Source organism: Pelobates fuscus, chromosome 1, assembly GCF_036172605.1.
Source record: "Pelobates fuscus isolate aPelFus1 chromosome 1, aPelFus1.pri, whole genome shotgun sequence".
In the NCBI taxonomy this organism is placed as follows: Eukaryota; Metazoa; Chordata; class Amphibia; order Anura; family Pelobatidae; genus Pelobates; species Pelobates fuscus.
This window is the reverse complement of record NC_086317.1, coordinates 173877428-173895145: the sequence shown is the minus strand read 5'-3', so window position 1 is coordinate 173895145 and position 17718 is coordinate 173877428. Positions and strand designations below refer to the sequence as shown.

General features: G+C 41.8%; 1 protein-coding gene across 5 annotated transcripts in view; it reads right to left on the bottom strand.

Moving 5' to 3' along the window:
* The window catches only part of ACACA (acetyl-CoA carboxylase alpha), a 429246-nt gene that overhangs the window by 38185 nt on the left and 373343 nt on the right, over nucleotides 1-17718 (bottom strand). For all 5 annotated transcript variants that reach the window (XM_063452852.1, XM_063452842.1, XM_063452868.1 and 2 more), the window contains one exon: nucleotides 15349-15461. In XM_063452852.1, coding sequence (XP_063308922.1) covers nucleotides 15349-15461 — 113 coding nt within the window. The remainder of the gene's footprint in view (nucleotides 1-15348; nucleotides 15462-17718) is intronic.

Here is a 17718-nt window from a genome sequence, read left to right as displayed (position 1 = left end):
GTATAGATACAGAGGTAGGGGCTGAAGTGTGCATTTAGGGGTGATATGAGGTGTTGTGTGTGAGTTGTGGGGAAGAAAGAGGGAAGGGGCTGTAGTGTGGGGATAGTAGCTATGGTAGAGGGTATGAACTATAGTAGGGAGAATAGGGGCTGTAGAGAGGGATAGAGGCTGTAGTATGTGGCGGAACCAGCCTCGCCACTGGGCATTGGAGAAGACTGATTGCCAGCCTCCTGCCATGTGACTATGGCCCCTGGGATGTATTGCCTGATCTCCTGTACTGCTAAGGTTTGCTACCAACTAGGTGGATTTGGCTATGGAGCTTGTCTAGTGCCCTCTGTTGGTAGTCTGGGTATAGGAGTGATAGTAGGGGTATAGGGGTAATAATGTGGCTGCAGTGGGGGGATCAGTGCCTGAAAAGCTGTATTGGGCAATAAAGCATTTTTATTTTTTTTAAACAAGCTATACAGAAGTTTCACCCCCCCCCCCCCCCCCCCCAGGTGCCGGCATAACATATCAGAACGCTGCCATGGTGATGCACTGATGCAATAGGAGTATCAGGACTGGTGAGGGAGAAGGAGCAGGAGAAGATCTCCCTGTTGGTTTGGCCCCACAGCAGGAGAGTGGGCTGGCCAGTGAGAGAGATCTTTGATCTCCCCACTGGCAATGCTGCCCCTCTCCTGCCTGCCACCCCAAGACCATGGCCTCAATAGCCTTATGGCAAATCCATTCCGTTATAAGAATCTGAGTTTCTATGAGATAAAGTAACAGTGTGATAGGTTAAGCATACGTCCCATGTGTCCATATTTAGGAAGGACAGTCCCTGTTTTGGGTCCAATTCCCTCTTTTCCTCATTTATATCCTAATGTCCCTACATTCTAGGGTCTCCATATTGTTGGTGTGTCTGAGTGTATAACAGAGTTCCAAAGCAAAAATACTCAAAGTAATGTGTTTTTAAACTTAAAAAAAAAGTGTCTAGAAATTAGTCTGTGTAAATAAGATACATTGTTCTTGTTTTAAATTACATTTTAGTTGCATAAATTGTTATTAGTAAGTCACTGAAAATTTCTCAGAACACCCGCTGCCACTCTTTGTCCAATTGAAGTGTTGGAAGGTATGATTTAAGTAACATATACATTTTTCTTTATAAAGTTAAAAAATATATATATGTGTGTGTATATTTAGATTGCAATATCACATGTGGGTACAGTTACTAAATAACTAAGACAGTTTTGATTTAGAATGTGTATAGCCAAAATTTCAAAGGGCATGCATGGCTGGAGCTACAAAAATAAGTAGCCTTATTATGCATGATTCCAGATTCAAAGCCGGCCTTTGTAGATATGCAGAGTAATATATATGTAGTTAGAGTGCAGATATTCTGACAGCTCAATCAATAAACGATGTGATACCTTGCTTGCTTTTGCTCTCCTGCTCCTGTCATTCATGCATTGAGAAGTGATATGATGATATAACACCACATCCTTCCAGTTCCACGCCAGAGGAGAATAGGGGCAGACAGCCCATTCTGGTAAGTAGCCTATGCCAATGTCAAAACAAAGTGTGGTCTGACATTACAGGAACGACATTACAATATATCTCCTCAACTGGACAATATAGCATTAGAGGGACCCAATGCTCAGCAAGATCCTTACGGGAGTACTGACTATACCCTTCAATGGAGGTTCTGGGAATACAAGGAAGTATTTTACAATTTACTTAATTATAATAATTGTACCATATATTCTCTCACTGCCATTGTCTAGTATAGCACTGGATATTTCCCACTCATCTCCTATCTAATTAACCAATTCAAGAGATGTACCGAATGATTAAAATTAAATAGAACTGAGAGTGCCCAATCATTCCAACATTGTTCTCACTCTCCCCTCAGGCAGACAGTCTGTGGAAAATACAAAAAGGGTTTTTGCTGAATATACTGGTCCCGTAAATGGGAACTATCACTTCCAAGGATTTTTAATATTCTTTTTATTTATCCCTATGTTAAACAAATATGTTAAAATGAAATGTATACATTCCTACCTCTTTAATAGACAACCGGGCTCTCCATCTTGACTCCCTGCCAATCATTGTTATTAAAATGTACTGTGATGTCATTTCATAAAATCTTTAAAATGGCTCTGTCACCTCCCCCCCAAAAAAATTTTTTATACAACTTATATTAAGATAAAATCATTATGGAATGCTTATGAAGACTATGAGAATTTCATTGAAATTCCAATGCCATTAAAGGGACACTATAGTAACTAGAACAAATACAGCTGAATATAGATGTTCTGGTGAGTATAATCATTGCCTTAAGGCATAGCATACCCCGCCCCCATACCGCCTCTTGACAATTTCAGCCAATCCAATGCATTGGCTGAAAATCGGCAATTCTGATGTCACCAAGGAGGTGGATCGGGGCAGGGCCAGCGTCATCGGTCACGTGCAGCGCTGGAAATAAGGTGAGTTTTAACATTTTCAAAGGGGGAGTAAGTGGGGCAAGCCAGCTCAATAGTGGATTAAACATTATAGGATCAGGAATACATGTTACTGTACCTGACCCTATACTGTTCCTTTAAAATATGTCACAGGACAAAGTAGGGACTACTTTGTGTTATGGTAAATCTCTAACTTGACAAAAAGTGCAGCTACCACCGTCAATGTCAATGAAGGCTCCCTCAGAACCCTCCATAGACATCAGTGTTGAACTCTCTCGCATGTGTAAGAGTACAGCACTACAGCACTGATGTGGGCTCATCGCGAATGAAGTGCCAAGAGTTGAAGATTGAAGATGGTAGTACAGGCAGGGGGCCGGTAAGTATAACTCAACTCTGCTGCTGCACCCCCAGTCCTCAAACAAAATATGCAAAAGCCCCAGCAGGTGACAGAGCCACTTTAATATAAATTTAAAAGTAAACCAGCATCACATGAAAATTTAAATTTTAACATTTAACAAAAGAGATGATTTGTAATAGTTTCAGTGGTAAATTTCCAGAGAAGTAGCCCTTTAAAAAAGTATCTTCCAATAAAGTAACATCTGTAACATTATGTCTAAGATTAAGTCCAATGCTAGAAGAAACATATAAGCTCACTGTGGTGATGGGACTGTTTTTTAATTTGTGCAACTCAGCCCTAAGATCTCTCTTCCCAAGCATGTTTCAATATGATAACATCAAAGACATCAAAAAAAGTGCAATGAGTGTAATATGGCTTTAAAAGAGAGCTTTCAATAACCTACAATTGTACTTGTAATGACTATTTTGGTCAATGTCATGTCAAATATGTAGTCATTCATAGAGGATAAATGATGAGTATCTCAGACTGGATTACAAGTCCCTAATTATATCTTAATAATAAGATGAAAGGGTATGTTTAAAAAACAAACAAACATTTATTACCAATTCATAATACATTCCCACTGTTAAAAGCACCAGGGTGAGCTAATACACATACATAGGTTGCACTGTACCCGGCAGATTATGTGTATTCTCTAACTTTGACCTATAAAACAGATACAATGAGAAGTGACAGTAGCCACAACTAAGTGAGAATGCTAGTAGTAATTGTAGCTGTAAATGGAAAGAGGATCCATCCATAATGCATGTCAAGTGCCACGACCATGCCTTTGGAGGGGCAAGTGGTACCGAGGTATCCCAAAGGATGCTACAAATGCAGGGGTAACAATGGCTCAGCCCCATATCAGCAGGTAGTTTGAAATTACATGTTCAAAGCTGCTGAGAGTGGGAGGCAGATCAGTTCTTTCCATTCCATCTAAATCCTTTTTTTGTTGGTTCGTCCCAGAAAAACATAAAAAAACTGTGTGAATCGTGTGTGCAATAGAAAAGGTCATTAACATCTTACTCAGTCTCCTCACCCAACACATTTTATATTCTCAAGATAACGTTCTCAAAGGTATAAGATATATTTCAACAGCACCAATAATTAGAACCCTAATTTTGTGGTTTAACCAACATTTTCTACTCAGGTCACTCTTTTCCATCTTGACATTCAGTCCACAACACAGCTGGCAGAAGTAGAAGCTCTGATATTGAGCCTAATGATAGTAGGCAACATTACAAATGTGGAAACCTCAACTACCTGTAAAATAATCTGTTAAGAAGAATCTGACAGTATATGCTATCAGCTACTTGATGCATTTTCAATTGCAGCAAAATGTGATAAGCAAATGTGCAGTTTCTTAATGTGCATGGCTTGCAACACATTTAATTTATTTTTTCTTAAACAAATTTTCAACGCAAAACCAAAGTCATCTTGAAATAACCGATTTTAAGTTTCATTTAAAATATCTTACAAAAACACATTTCTATACAAAATTTGTAATTCAACGATATTGATAAATGGTACTGATTTGAATGATTTTGCAAAGCACACAAATGCAACCAACAGATAATAATGAAATTCCTGCACCAACGTCCCAGACGTATCATGCTATATAAGGCTTCGATTTAATATCGTTGGATAAGCTTTACAAATTATTTAATGATTTTGGATAAACTTTAAAAAACATTTTTTTTCAAACTACTAATAAAAAAAATATACATAAACTATAAAAATGTGACAAAATGTAAATATTTTTCTTAATATTGCATTATTTTAACATTTTCTCAATCTAACATTATCCAATGATATTAAATAGAGGCCTATATATCTATTCTTAAAATAATATAATAATACTAATAATAGAAATTATCCATTATATCCTACAGAAGAGAATTTTCTTCTCTATAGCTCCATGACTAAATATTGTATATATTTCAAAGGAGAAGTTTTACTTTTACAGGGCTAATAATAAAAAAAAAAATCTGTTGAAGTAATAAATCTACGAAAGGGCCCATCCTGCACCATGCTCTTATCTCGAATATCAATTTATACTCCCTCCAAAGCTAAAAATAATGGCTATGGAGGAACAGAAAAAAAATAGAATTGTCTTAGGCCTATTGATTTGTGCGCCATTAAAAAGGGAAAATGGTGGGAAGCCAGTGACAGCCCATATCTGCACTCTTGTACAAGTCTGCCAGAGAGGCAGTAATATTCTCCGTGCCCTTCTCTGATTACAACGTGCAAGCATGTCAGGGTTCAGGCAGGGTTTAATAAAGTTGCTGCCGCTGGAAACGGCCCAACGCCGGCATGAATCATGGGTTCTCATAACATTTAGTAGTAAATGGCTTTTTCTTAAATATGGCTAGCTTAACAGTTTAGACAAAATGACTGAGGCATTTTATCTCACCTCTCCTTTGCAATTGCATAAAAATGAACAGTTGCTGAACAGACTACTTGCTTTATAGGTCGTAGCTATTTTAAAACACCTGCATTTCACTCCTTTGCGGTCCAGCGTGCTGCACTTAGCCACACTTAATTTTTCTTTCCCTGATAGTACATTGACTTTTCTCTGCCTTTGAAATTGTGTCCAGACATTTCCCAATATTACTTCTACACATAATTATTCTAATTCTACTTAATTGAGAAGTACATTCTGCTTAATTAAGTGCCTTAACAGTTCCATTGTACCTGGTGCTTTGCGCTTGCAACCTCTCCATAAGCAATATCATAGGCAACAAAAACTGCAAGAATGCACAGCATAATCATAAAATAAACAACAACAAAAAATATAAAACAATTTTCCATCAATTCCACCATTGCTACGGCAACCCAAAGGCCCGTGATTCCTGGCAGTAGAATTTTTTTTTTTTTTTTTACATCGCTATAGGCATAGTGAAAGTAGCCCCAACCATTTTCTATGCTCGTCCATTTCTTTATCTGCCAACGTAGAGGCTGGATAATGCCTAATCTAGCAAAATGTAATGATGATTAAAGTTCTGCACGTGTTTGCGGATTGCATTTCTAATCATAGCTCACCAGCCATAAGTATCATGGGAAATTTTAGAACACAGTCGTTTAGTCCATAAACACCAAAGGCTACAGGCAACGACTAACCTTTGCACTGCGTATTTTTTTTGGACCACTTTTCCCACTGCAGTGGTGGTGTGTGTGAAACATAAGATATTATATGATGGAGTAGTGAGCAAGATGTAAATCTCTTCATAGAGATTCTACTTGATGTATAAATATACGTTTTGGGATGTACATCTAGAGAAAAAAAAAGTTTTTGCTGTGTACTATGGTTCTTATAGTATTATTGTTATTATTTGCAAACAGCCAACAAATTCCATAGCGCTGTACAATAGATGGACTAAGAGACATGTATTTGCAACAAGACGAGCTGGACGCACAGGAACATAGTGTCTTGAGGGTCCTGCTCAAACTAGCTTACATTATATAAAAATTTAATAATATAATAAACAAAGTATATGTAATAGGGCATGCACTGTAATCTGCCAGCAGTGCTTCTCATGGATAATTACATTTGTAATAAGACGAATCTAAAGAAGGGAGATCGAATTAAGGAAGAAATATAGAACCTTTGTTCAGTGATGGTAATGTATAAGAGGGAGATCAAAAATGAAAAAAGTCAAAATAAAACCAATTACTAAACATGGGAGGGGACACCTATCTTGGCAGATGCATTGTTGTTTTATACTTCTTGGGAATGTAGCTATTAGGGAGTGTGGGAATGCACTGAGCTAGTGATGTCACTGTAAATTTGACTAAACAAAATATATAATATATATAATAACTACTCATATCAAATAAATACTTAGAATGCTGTAAATTGTGATATGTACTTGATTTGTTTTACCATTTAATTAATTGATTATCGATACATCAACCATTGAACGGTGCAACAAAACACATCTCTATTTGTTTGTAGTCTGATACAATTGTGTGCCCATAAAAACATACATTTCAACTTTGTAATATACAGAGATAAGATGAAGGGTGGCTAATTTATGGCTGTGATAAGATATTGACACATTCCAGTCAACCCACAAATGGTCATTTATTACAATCAAAGAAGGCCACATCATTTAATGGTACTCTCAATACAAAGTAAATCACTGGCACACACCATGTTCTATTGCCACAAGCAGTCCTAAATAACACTAATACCATGCTGCTTCATTAATTAGATTGCATTGAAGCATTTAGTTCCCAAGAAATAATGCACATGCTTTCAGAGTGCAAAAAGTTCAAAATAGCAGTGAGGTCCATATGCAACAAAAAAGGTCCAAGACATCTTCTTTGATCTATGACAGAATACCAGTAGTGTGTGTTTTATATTGCTATGCACAGCTTGACCGGTAAAACGCTGGATATGTTATGGATTCTTTTTTTCTGTTTTTTCTTTTCTCTTTACTCATTCATGTGCAAACACTCCTTTGCAATCTGCAACTCTAGTCTTCAAACCCTCAATAGCACATATCTCGCACAACACCTTGCATAGGTATTTGTCCCCTTTCATGTTTCCGCATTTGTAGTATGAAAACTGGAAATTAACTTTAATATTTTTTTTACAAGATAAAAAATCATTAGACGGGGGGGCGGGGCCGGACCACCGAGCGGGAAAGTCGCATGAGAGAGCAGCTCCTGCTAATCATAGGCCATAAACGCTAATATTCGGGGGGAAAATAATAATTATGGACCGACACCAACGGTAATCAGTGCCGAGGAGGTGCTGGATCCAGGGAGAGGCCGGCTTCTCAAGTTTCAGTCCCCTGGAGGGGAGGTCGCCGCCAGACCGGTCGGGGCCCTCGCCGGCGGTGAGTGGGGCGGACGGCCGCTGCCCCACTATCCTGCCTGACAGCACCCGGCCAGAGACCCAATCCCGGGCGGGTCCGGCCCCGTCTTCCCCCTATGGGCCGGGGGGGTGATCCCGGTCCTCACCCAACGGCTCAGCGAGCTAGGCCCAGGGACACTACCGCTCCGCATGATTACCCGGGCGCACTAAAATGGCGGACGCCATGTGCGTCGCGGCGAGAGAGAAGAGCTACCACCATAATGAGCACCCAGCAATGCTCGGGACCTCCGGACGGAGCCTTGTGGAGGCGGAGAAGCCTACGACCCTCATACCCCGCACCACAGTCCATCAAGAGAGGTCTACACTAGCCCACCACCGAGAAACACGAAGAGTAAGCAGAGCAAATAACCCGTCCAAGCCGCTGACTGCACCTACTCACTTTGGGGACCAGGGTCTACTGCACACAACGGCATGCTCCCGCAAAACACTTCTGGAATACCCGCTGACCACAAGCTCTGCAACGCGGCAGTTCAAACGAGGGGACACAAACGCGACAGTCTTTAAGGGACTTACTATTTACCCCAGCGGACTCTGCCATACGGATGCCCGATCCGGGTGACCCGCACGACACCAACTTCTGGACTTTGCCCGAACCCCCACTCTGGTGGTTAATTTTACCCAACAGCACTGCCAAGTCAAAAGAGACATCGGATGAGCATGAAACGGCGCATACCGGAGAAGCAGCCTACCAACCTCATGGACAGTTCCCAGGGCCTATACCAGCCCGTGCAAGTTCGACCAGCCAGGGTGACACTACTCACTTCAACCTACCTTGCTAAATGTTAAGCTTCAGTAATCTTTAATTAAGTATAACAAGGCTGTCCATCGTTAAACTTAGTCCACATCGCTGTAATATATAACATAAACAGACACATAGCCTTTACAGGCCTGCTACTTATACCTAGCATTCCTGTCAAGCTGCGAACCAGCTAAGATTGTTTAACTTGTGTTAGATTTGCTAGACCTGCTTTAACTACTTAAAAATATTCAACTCAGCCTGTCTGTATGTATGTCTAGGCCGTTCCCCTTTTGCAAACTAAGGTCAACAGCCTAGCTTAGATATATACTGCAAACATGTTTATACAATCTGGATTCAAATAATGCATTTATTAATATTTGTACACGAAAAAAAAAATGTGCACTGCTTATCGACCCCCTACTGTAACTAATGTACTGTAACCTACATATGGAATGCCGTTGGGGTACCATGTGTATGCCTGTAACTAAAATACGCACTACAAAAATAAAGAATTAAAAAAAAAAAATCATTAGACAAAAAAATACTTTTTAAATAAATACAATTGCGTTGCTATTCAGCACATTGATTCAATATTTGGTAGGACTTCCTTTACCTGCAATTTAAGCTTTTAAGTCTGTATTTTTTTTTAGGTTTGGTGTAAGCTTTGCACACATGGATTCTGTAAAGTTTTACTATTTTCTTGGCAAAATTGCTTAAAGGGACACTATAGCCACCCAGACCACTTCAGCTCAATGAAGTGGTCTGGGTGCCAGGTCCCTCAGGTTTTAACCCTTCAAAGAAACTGCTATGTTTATATTGCAGGGTTAAGCCAGCCTCTAGTGGCTGTCTTCTGGACAGCCACTAGAGGCACATCTACGACGCTGGAGGCATAATATGTCTCCATCGCGCAGAGCGTCCATAGGAAAGCATTGACGTCGGCAGAGGGAGCTGACGTCGGCGGGAGAGGAGAGGTCAACAGCGCCAAGGGAGCCCGGCGCTAGAATAAGGTAAGTGGCTAAAGGGGTTTTAACCCCTTCAGCGCCACGGTAGGGGGACCCGGAGGGTTGGGCACACTCAGGGCACTATAGTGTCAGGAAAACCACTTTGTTTTCCTGACACTATAGTGATCCTTTAAGCTCTGCCAAGCATGCCAGTATCAACTGCTGATCGCTCCAGTTCCTTGAGTTACCATCAGGGCCGGCGCAACCGTTAGGCAAACTAGGCATGGATGCGCACACTGAGATATTTCCTGGTGGGGTCCCCCTGTCTTGGGCCGCAGCACTGGGCGAGCGGTTCTTGAGCTGCCCCCCCCAGTGCTGTGCCAATTCTCCAGGTGCCGAAAATGGGAGCACCGAGAGGAGCCCTGTCGAAGCTGTCCTTTAATCCGTATGGCAAAGCAGGCACCTGCTTACCTTGATGGCAGGTGCCTGCTCTGCCAACAAATGTCGGTTACCAGAGGGGCCAGGAGAAGGCAGGCTGCGAGGGAGGCTCTTCTTGCAGCTTCCCACTCCTCCCTTGCGCACCCTCTGTGATCCTGGGAGCCGGAATATGAAGTCATTCTGGCTCTGGTATACTAAACAGCGTACTGGAGGAGTAAGGAGCTGCCCCACACTGTACCCCAGGGAGGTAGGGAGGCAGAATTTGCCTAAAAAAAATAAAATTGTGTGAGTCTGTGTGTTTGACTGTCAGTGAGTGAGTGAGTGTTTGTGTGTCTGTCAGTGAGTGTTTGACTGTCAGTGAGTGTTAGTCTCTGTGTGTGTCTGTCAGTGAGTGTGATTCTGTCTGTCAGTAAGTGATTGTATGTGTGTCAGTGAATGTCTGTCAGTGAGTGAGTGATATGAGGAGGCAGCAAAATGGATCTTTGCCTAGGGTGGCAGAAATCCTTGCACTGGCCCTGGTTACCATTAGTCTCTTTCTAACTGGAATAATGCCTAGTCTCTCAATTTTGATGGACAGCATTCTCAAGACAGAGCTGCAAATCTAATGTATACTTTTCCATCTTTAAGAATGGATTTATAAAGTGCTCTGGAGGATGTTCAATGTTTGGGATATTTTTAATAAATTAAGCTTCACCGGTGTTGCTCCAGAACTTGTTTTGATAGCTCCTTGGTCTTCATAATGCATATTTAGATTGGTCTTCATGATGCATATTTTGATAGCTCCTTGGTCTTCATGATGCATATTATACTCTCTAACATCCTTTCAGAAACAGATATACCGTATATACTCGAGTATAAGCCGAGTTTTTCAGCACATTTTTTGTGCTGAAAAACCCCAACTCGTCTTATACTCGAGTCACTGTCTGTATTATGGCAATTTAGATTGCCATAATACAGACAGGGGGCTGGCAGCGAGCGCATAACTCTCCTGCAGCTCCTGTCAGCTCCCTTCTCCTCCACGCCGGTCCGTTCAGCACCTCTGTCAGCTCCTAGTGTAAGTCTCGCGAGAGCGGCGGGGTCATAGTGCGGCTCTCGCGAGACTTACAGTGTGAGCTGGCAGAGGGAGCTGACCGTACGGGCGCGGAGGAGAAGGGAGCTGACAGGAGCTGCAGGAGAGGTAAGTGCTCCCTGCCAGCCTCCCTCTTCCCCCCACTGAACTACCAAAGCCACTGGACCACCAGGGAGTGAGAGGCCCCCCTCCATGCCATGTATCAAGCAGGGAGGGGGGACGAAAAAATAAATAATAATAATAAAATAATAGTAAAATAAAATAATATTTTAAAAATAATAATAATAAAACAATTATTAAAATAATAAAAAATAAAAAAATAATAAAAATGCCCACCCCCCACCAAGGCTCTGCAACACACACTGCATTCATACACACACTGCACTCATATACACACACACTGCATTCATACACACTGCACTCATACACACACTGCACTCATACACACACGCTGCATTCATTATATACACACACTGTAAATAAATATTCAATTAATATAATTTTTTTAGGATCTAATTTTATTTAGAAATTTACCAGTAGCTGCTGCATTTCCCACCCTAGTCTTATGCTCGAGTCAATAAGTTTTCCCAGTTTTTGGGGGGTAAAATTAGGGGCCTCGGCTTATATTCGGGTCGGCTTATACTCGAGTATATACGTACTTATTTTGAGATTTTGTGACATTTTGCTACAAAAAAATTGCAAATATTGTGTGGCTTCATAGTTTTAGGGAAGCTGTGTAGATAAAATGGCAAAACATGCCAATAAAATTAATTTTAATGACAGGCTGTAAATGTGGAACTATTATTACAACCCAAAATTGCTAGAAAGCAAACATATTTTTATATATAAGCAATATGCTAAAAAAAAATAGCAGGCATCAACACAGATTCACACATAGAAGGAATTTAGCTGCCAGCGGTATTTTTCAATTAATTTTTGATTAAATAGTTCATATAATCCCAATAGATATTGAGTGGCAAATCAAACTGTCAATCAAGAGTTTAAACTTGCATAGTAAATTGAACCAGCAATAGATATACTAACAAAAAGTCAGGTCAGAAAATTAGAGAAAATTAAACGCTGAATAAATTATGCCAAAAAGTGAGACCTAATCCTCATCCACTATAACTGAAAAGAATCCCAAGAAACTGTAATCTCCCACTCCAAAGCTGTCAAACTGATGCCACTGGCTATTGTTGAACTACAATTCCCATAAATCCCTGTCAACCTACTGCATTCAAAGGGTTCTGGGAGTTGTATACGATGAACATTTGGGGGCAGGAATTTGACAACCATGTCCTATTCTATATGCTACTAAAATTATTTTGTGATAGGCAGTTATTAATATTTATTAAAAATATTATGTAGCATACAGAATTTTGGAAAAAACACTATATTAAATACAAAGGAATACAATAAATACATATTTTATATATATTTTATATATATATAAAACAGTTAGAAAAATAACCTCCTCTTTTGGACACTGATGTTTGATGATGATCAAAGTCCATGCATTATTTTTTGTGAATAAGAAATATAAAATAAAGTATGGTTGTTCATCTTTTACTAGGAAGGTGACAAACTCTCAGGGGTTAAAAGAGGCAGTGAACCCTTGGTTAATGAGTAGAAATTCAGCAGGCAGTGTAAGATAAATGGAACTCTCCTTGTTTCTGCTAGAGTCAGCATGAACCACGGCCCGGCGGCTTGTTTGTGGCAAATGGAGTGCGCAAAATATCAAAGGGCAGTGATCCAGAAGAAGACCAACTTTGACAAATTTTAAATTGTCCAGAAAGAAAAATCTGAAAAAATATATGCAATTCTCTCTATTCTGCATTCTTCTTTTACACCAACTGTACTAAATTACAAGCAAATAATTTTGGATGGTCTAAGGGAGGTGAATATCGGTGACACAGGGCACACTAACCCTATGTTCTGTCATTCAAGAGTAGATGCCCATTTTGTGCCAATAATCAATATAAGACAAATGATCTGGTTGATTGAATATTAAATATCTAATGATTGATAACATTTCACACATACACAGTACAGGTTTAATGAAAAAAAAAAAAAATGCCTGATTGTAGTGTTGTTGTTTTTTTTTTTTTAATCCATTTTAGTGGGTAAACCTGTTTATAAACACTATACCATATATCCTGAACCCAGCCCAAGCATTTAGGGCCACCTGATGGGCCCTATATCTTCAGGGGCCCAGTCAGCGCTGTGGTATGTATGTATGTATGTATGTATGTTAGTATGTGTCTGTACGTATCTCTATCTGTGTGTATGTATCTATCTGTTTGTATGTATGTATGTCACTGTGTGTATGTCTGTATGTGTATGTGTGTGTGTGTGTGTATGTATGTATGTGTCTGTAAGTGTATGAATGTATGTATCTATCTGTATATATGTCAGTATGTGTCTGTATGTATGTCTATATGTGTGTATGTAAGAATCTGTTTGTATGTACGTCAGTATGTGTATGTATGTCAGTATGTGTATGTATGTATGTATCTGTATGTATGTCAGTATGTGTCTGTATGTATGTCTATCTGTGTGTATGTATGTGTTTGTATGTATGTCAGGTGCATGTATGTATATGTATGTCTGTAAGTGTATGTATGTATCTGTATGTGTCTATGTCTATGAATGTATCTATATGTATGTATATGTATTTCAGTATGTTTGTCTGTGTGTGTGAGTATGTATGTATCTGTGTGTATGTCTGTGATTATGTATGTCTGTCTGTATGTATTTAAGTATGTATGTATGTCAGTATGTATGTGTCAGTATGTGTGTCAGTGTCTATGTATGTCAGTATGTATGTGTATGTATGTATGCCCTTATGCGTGTGTGTGTCTATGTATGTTAGTATGTGTCTGTATATGTCTATTTCAGTATGTATAGGAATTAGTTCGAATTTGTTTCAAACTATAGTCCGGCCCCCAGCAGTGTCTGAGGGACAGTGAATTGTCCCCCTGTTTAAAGACTCCTGCTCTAGTGGCTGTCTCACTGCCGCACATGCGCATTCGGATCTGACGTCGGCAGGGGGTGGAGAGTTCCCCAGCACAGATGGTGCTGTAGAAAGGTAAGTGGCTGAAGGGTTTTAACCCATTCAGCCCAGTCGGAGGGGGGGGCCTGAGGGTGGGGCTATAGAAGTGATGGGGAGGGGCTGTAGAGGGGGGGCATAGGCTGACAAAAAAAATCCCCCCACCACTGAGTCTTACCTTAGGTCAGGGATCGGTGGACAGGAGCCTGGAGCAGAAGGCTGCAGCCAGCACAGCGCAGCCAGGGAAGTCGGCAGGTCACTCCTGATGATGTCAGGAGGAGGGGGCGTGACTTCCACTGCTCTTCTTCCAGACTCCCTAGCGAATTGCAGATTGGGGATTGCTGGGGAGTCTGGGAGAAGAGAAGTGGAAGTTATGCACCCTCCTCTCGACATCATCAGGAGGGGCTGGCCAACTTCCATGGCTGCTCTGTTCTGCTCTGACTGCAGGGAGACAGCAGGTAATGTGAAAAATCTGAGTCCCCAGCCACAGGGAGGGAATTTGGATTTTTGCGTCGGCATTGCAGTGCAGCCCGGAGCCTCAATTTCCAGGGTTGATTAGGGTGTGCCCAGGCACACCTGGCACACCCCATGCACACGCCTATGGTGATGAGACTATGTGCACACTCTTGTCCCTTTCAGTTAAGTAAGACTTCTGTATTCTAAGACAGCTTAAAGTCTGCTTGTTATGAGAAAAAAACAAAAATACCTACTTTGTTTAAATGCTTTTCAATTCCGCAAGTAAGTAATGCCATGTCAGCTTGCTGTGATTTTAGACCACGCATCCCCAAACTCCAGCCCTCCAAATGTTGCTGAACTACAACTCCCATGATTCTCAGCCTATCTATTTCATTCATATAATCATAGAGTTGCAGTTCAGCCACACCTGGAGGGCCGGAGTTTGAGGAAGCCTGTTTTAGACTATGCTTATCCAGTGCTACTTCACCATCAGATAGCATGGCATTTGCAAATGTCATCATTAGCATCATACCTATCAGCTACATATTTTCCTATGTATCTAAAAGAAGTCCACTGTACCAAAAATCAGAGATCAAGATAATGAGGCAGATGTTACTTAAGTGAACAACTTCTTACGCAAAGAAGATGAACCAAAATTTTTCATGGAAAATTCTGAAAATATATTTTCTAGTCGTCTTTTTTTTTTTACTGAAATTGTAAAAAAGACAACAGGAAAGGACCTCCTAGGCTAATAGAGACCACAGTACACTTACATAACAATAAGCAATTTACTAATCAATGCTTTGTAATGTATCCTTTAATGTCCAAATAACCTTTAGCACAGTATGAAACAAATATATATATATATATATATATATATATATATATATATATATATATATATATCTCTACGGAAAAAAGGAACATTTTACTTACCCAATCTCTCAGCCAGATGAATGTAGACTGGATCAACCCGTCTCATGGTTTTCACCAGATCCTTTCGTCTGAACTTTATTTCTACAGTTCCTTCTGGCTCTAACACTCCACCTCTGTAATCAAACACATACACAAATGTTACCAACATATGTAAAATGTAAGATGCAGGATGAAAAAATATATATATATATTTTTTAATATCTATCTATCTATCTATATCTATCTATCTATCTATCTATCTAATTGTATCTATCTAATTGTATCTATCTATCTATCTATATATCTACATACACAAACTCATCATATATTTGTAATTACAATGACTGGAGTAGGCATAAATGTAAAAGCCTGTATAACTATGTATGTTGCACTCAGCAAATTCAAAGCAATTTATGTGTGTTCAAATACTCATTATATCCAGGGCCGGCGCTACCATTAAGGCGGACTAGGCAGCCGCCTAGGGCGCCCCTTAGGAAGGGGCGCCGCCAGGAGCGCCGGCCCCCCTAATGCTGCAGCCGCCCGAGCGCTCTGTAGAGAGCCTCAGGCAGCTGCAGCTTCTCCGGGGCTGGTGCGTCCATGAGGGCGCACCGCCCGGGCGCAGCATGAAGAGAGGAGCTGACAGGAGGGAAGCGCTCAGCGCTCCCTCCTGTCACTCCCTCACTGTAGCGTGGCCAGCCCTGTATGATCCGCCGGTACAGGGAGCATTTGTCTCCTGTACCCGGACGGACTAACAGGAAGTGAACACTGAGTGTTCACTTCCTTTTAGTCCGGCCGGGTACAGGAAACAAAAGCTCCCTGTACCCGCGGACAGTACAGAGCTCGGCCACGCTACAACATAGGTAGGGAGGGTGGGGGGAATAAAGGGAGGGGGGGGGGGGAGAGAAATAAATGGAGAGGGATGGAGGGGGAGAGAAATAAATGGAGAGGGAGGGAGGGGGGGAAATAAATGGAGAGGGAGGGGGGGGGGGGAAATAAATAAATAAATGGAGAGGGAGGGAGGGGAAATAAATGGAGAGGGAGGGGGGGGGAATAAATGGAGAGGGAGGGAGGGGGGGGGAATAAATGGAGAGAGAGTGGGGGGGAGGAGAAATAAATGGAGAGGGAGGGGGGAGAAATAAATGGAGAGGGAGGGGGGAGAAATAAATGGAGAGGGAGGGAGGGGGGGGAAATAAATGGAGAGGGAGGGAGGGGGGGAAATAAATGGAGAGGGAGGGAGGGGGGGAAATAAATGGAGAGGGAGGAGAAATAAATGGAGAGAGTGGGGGGGGGAGAAATAAATGGAGAGGGAGGGGGGGAGAAATAAATGGACAGGGAGGGGGGAGAAATAAATGGACAGGGAGGGAGGGGGGGAAATAAATGGAGAGGGAGGGAGGGGGGAAATAAATGGAGGGGGAGGAGAAATAAATGGAGAGAGTGGGGGGGAGGAGAAATAAATGGAGAGGGAGGGGGGGAGAAATAAATGGACAGGGAGGGGGGGAGAAATAAATGGACAGGGAGGGGGGGGGAATAAATGGACAGGGAGAATAAATGGACAGGGAGGGGGGGAATAAATGGACAGGGAGAATAAATGGACAGGGAGGGGGGGAATAAATGGACAGGGAGAATAAATGGACAGGGAGGGGGGGAATAAATGGACAGGGGGGAATCAATGGACAGGGAGGGGGGGAATAAATGGACAGGGAGGGGGGGAAATAAATGGACAGGGAGGGGGGGATAAGTGGACAGGGAGGGGGGGATAAATGGACAGGGAGGGTGGGGGAATAAATGGACAGGCAGGGTGGGGGAATAAATTGAAAGGGGGGGGAAATAAATTGACAAGGTGGGGGGAAGTAATTGACAGGGAGTGGAATTGACGGGGTTAGGAGGGGGAATGAGAGTGGGGAGGGGAGAAGAGAGTGACAAGGGAGGGGGAGAAGAGAGGGACACGCAGGGGAGAAGAGAGTGACAAGGGAGGGGGAGAAGAGAGGGACAAGAGGGGGGAGAAGAGAGGGACAAGGGGGGAGAAGAGAGGGACAAGGGGGGAGAGAAGAGAGGGACAAGGGGGGAGAGAAGAGAGGGACAAGGGGGGAGAGAGAAGAGAGTGACGAGGGAGGGAGAGGGGGAGAAGAGAGTGACAAGGGAGGAGGGAGAGATCGACGTCCATCACACACACACAATGCACCCCTTGCACACAGAAAAACACACAATGCATTACACACACAGACACACACACACAAGCAATTCAACCCTTACATACAATGCATCCCTTACACACACAGAAACACACAATGCATTCCTTACACACACTCAATGCACCCCTTACAGACGCACACACTGCATCCCGTACATACACAGAAACACACATTGCAGCCCTTACACATACAAACACAG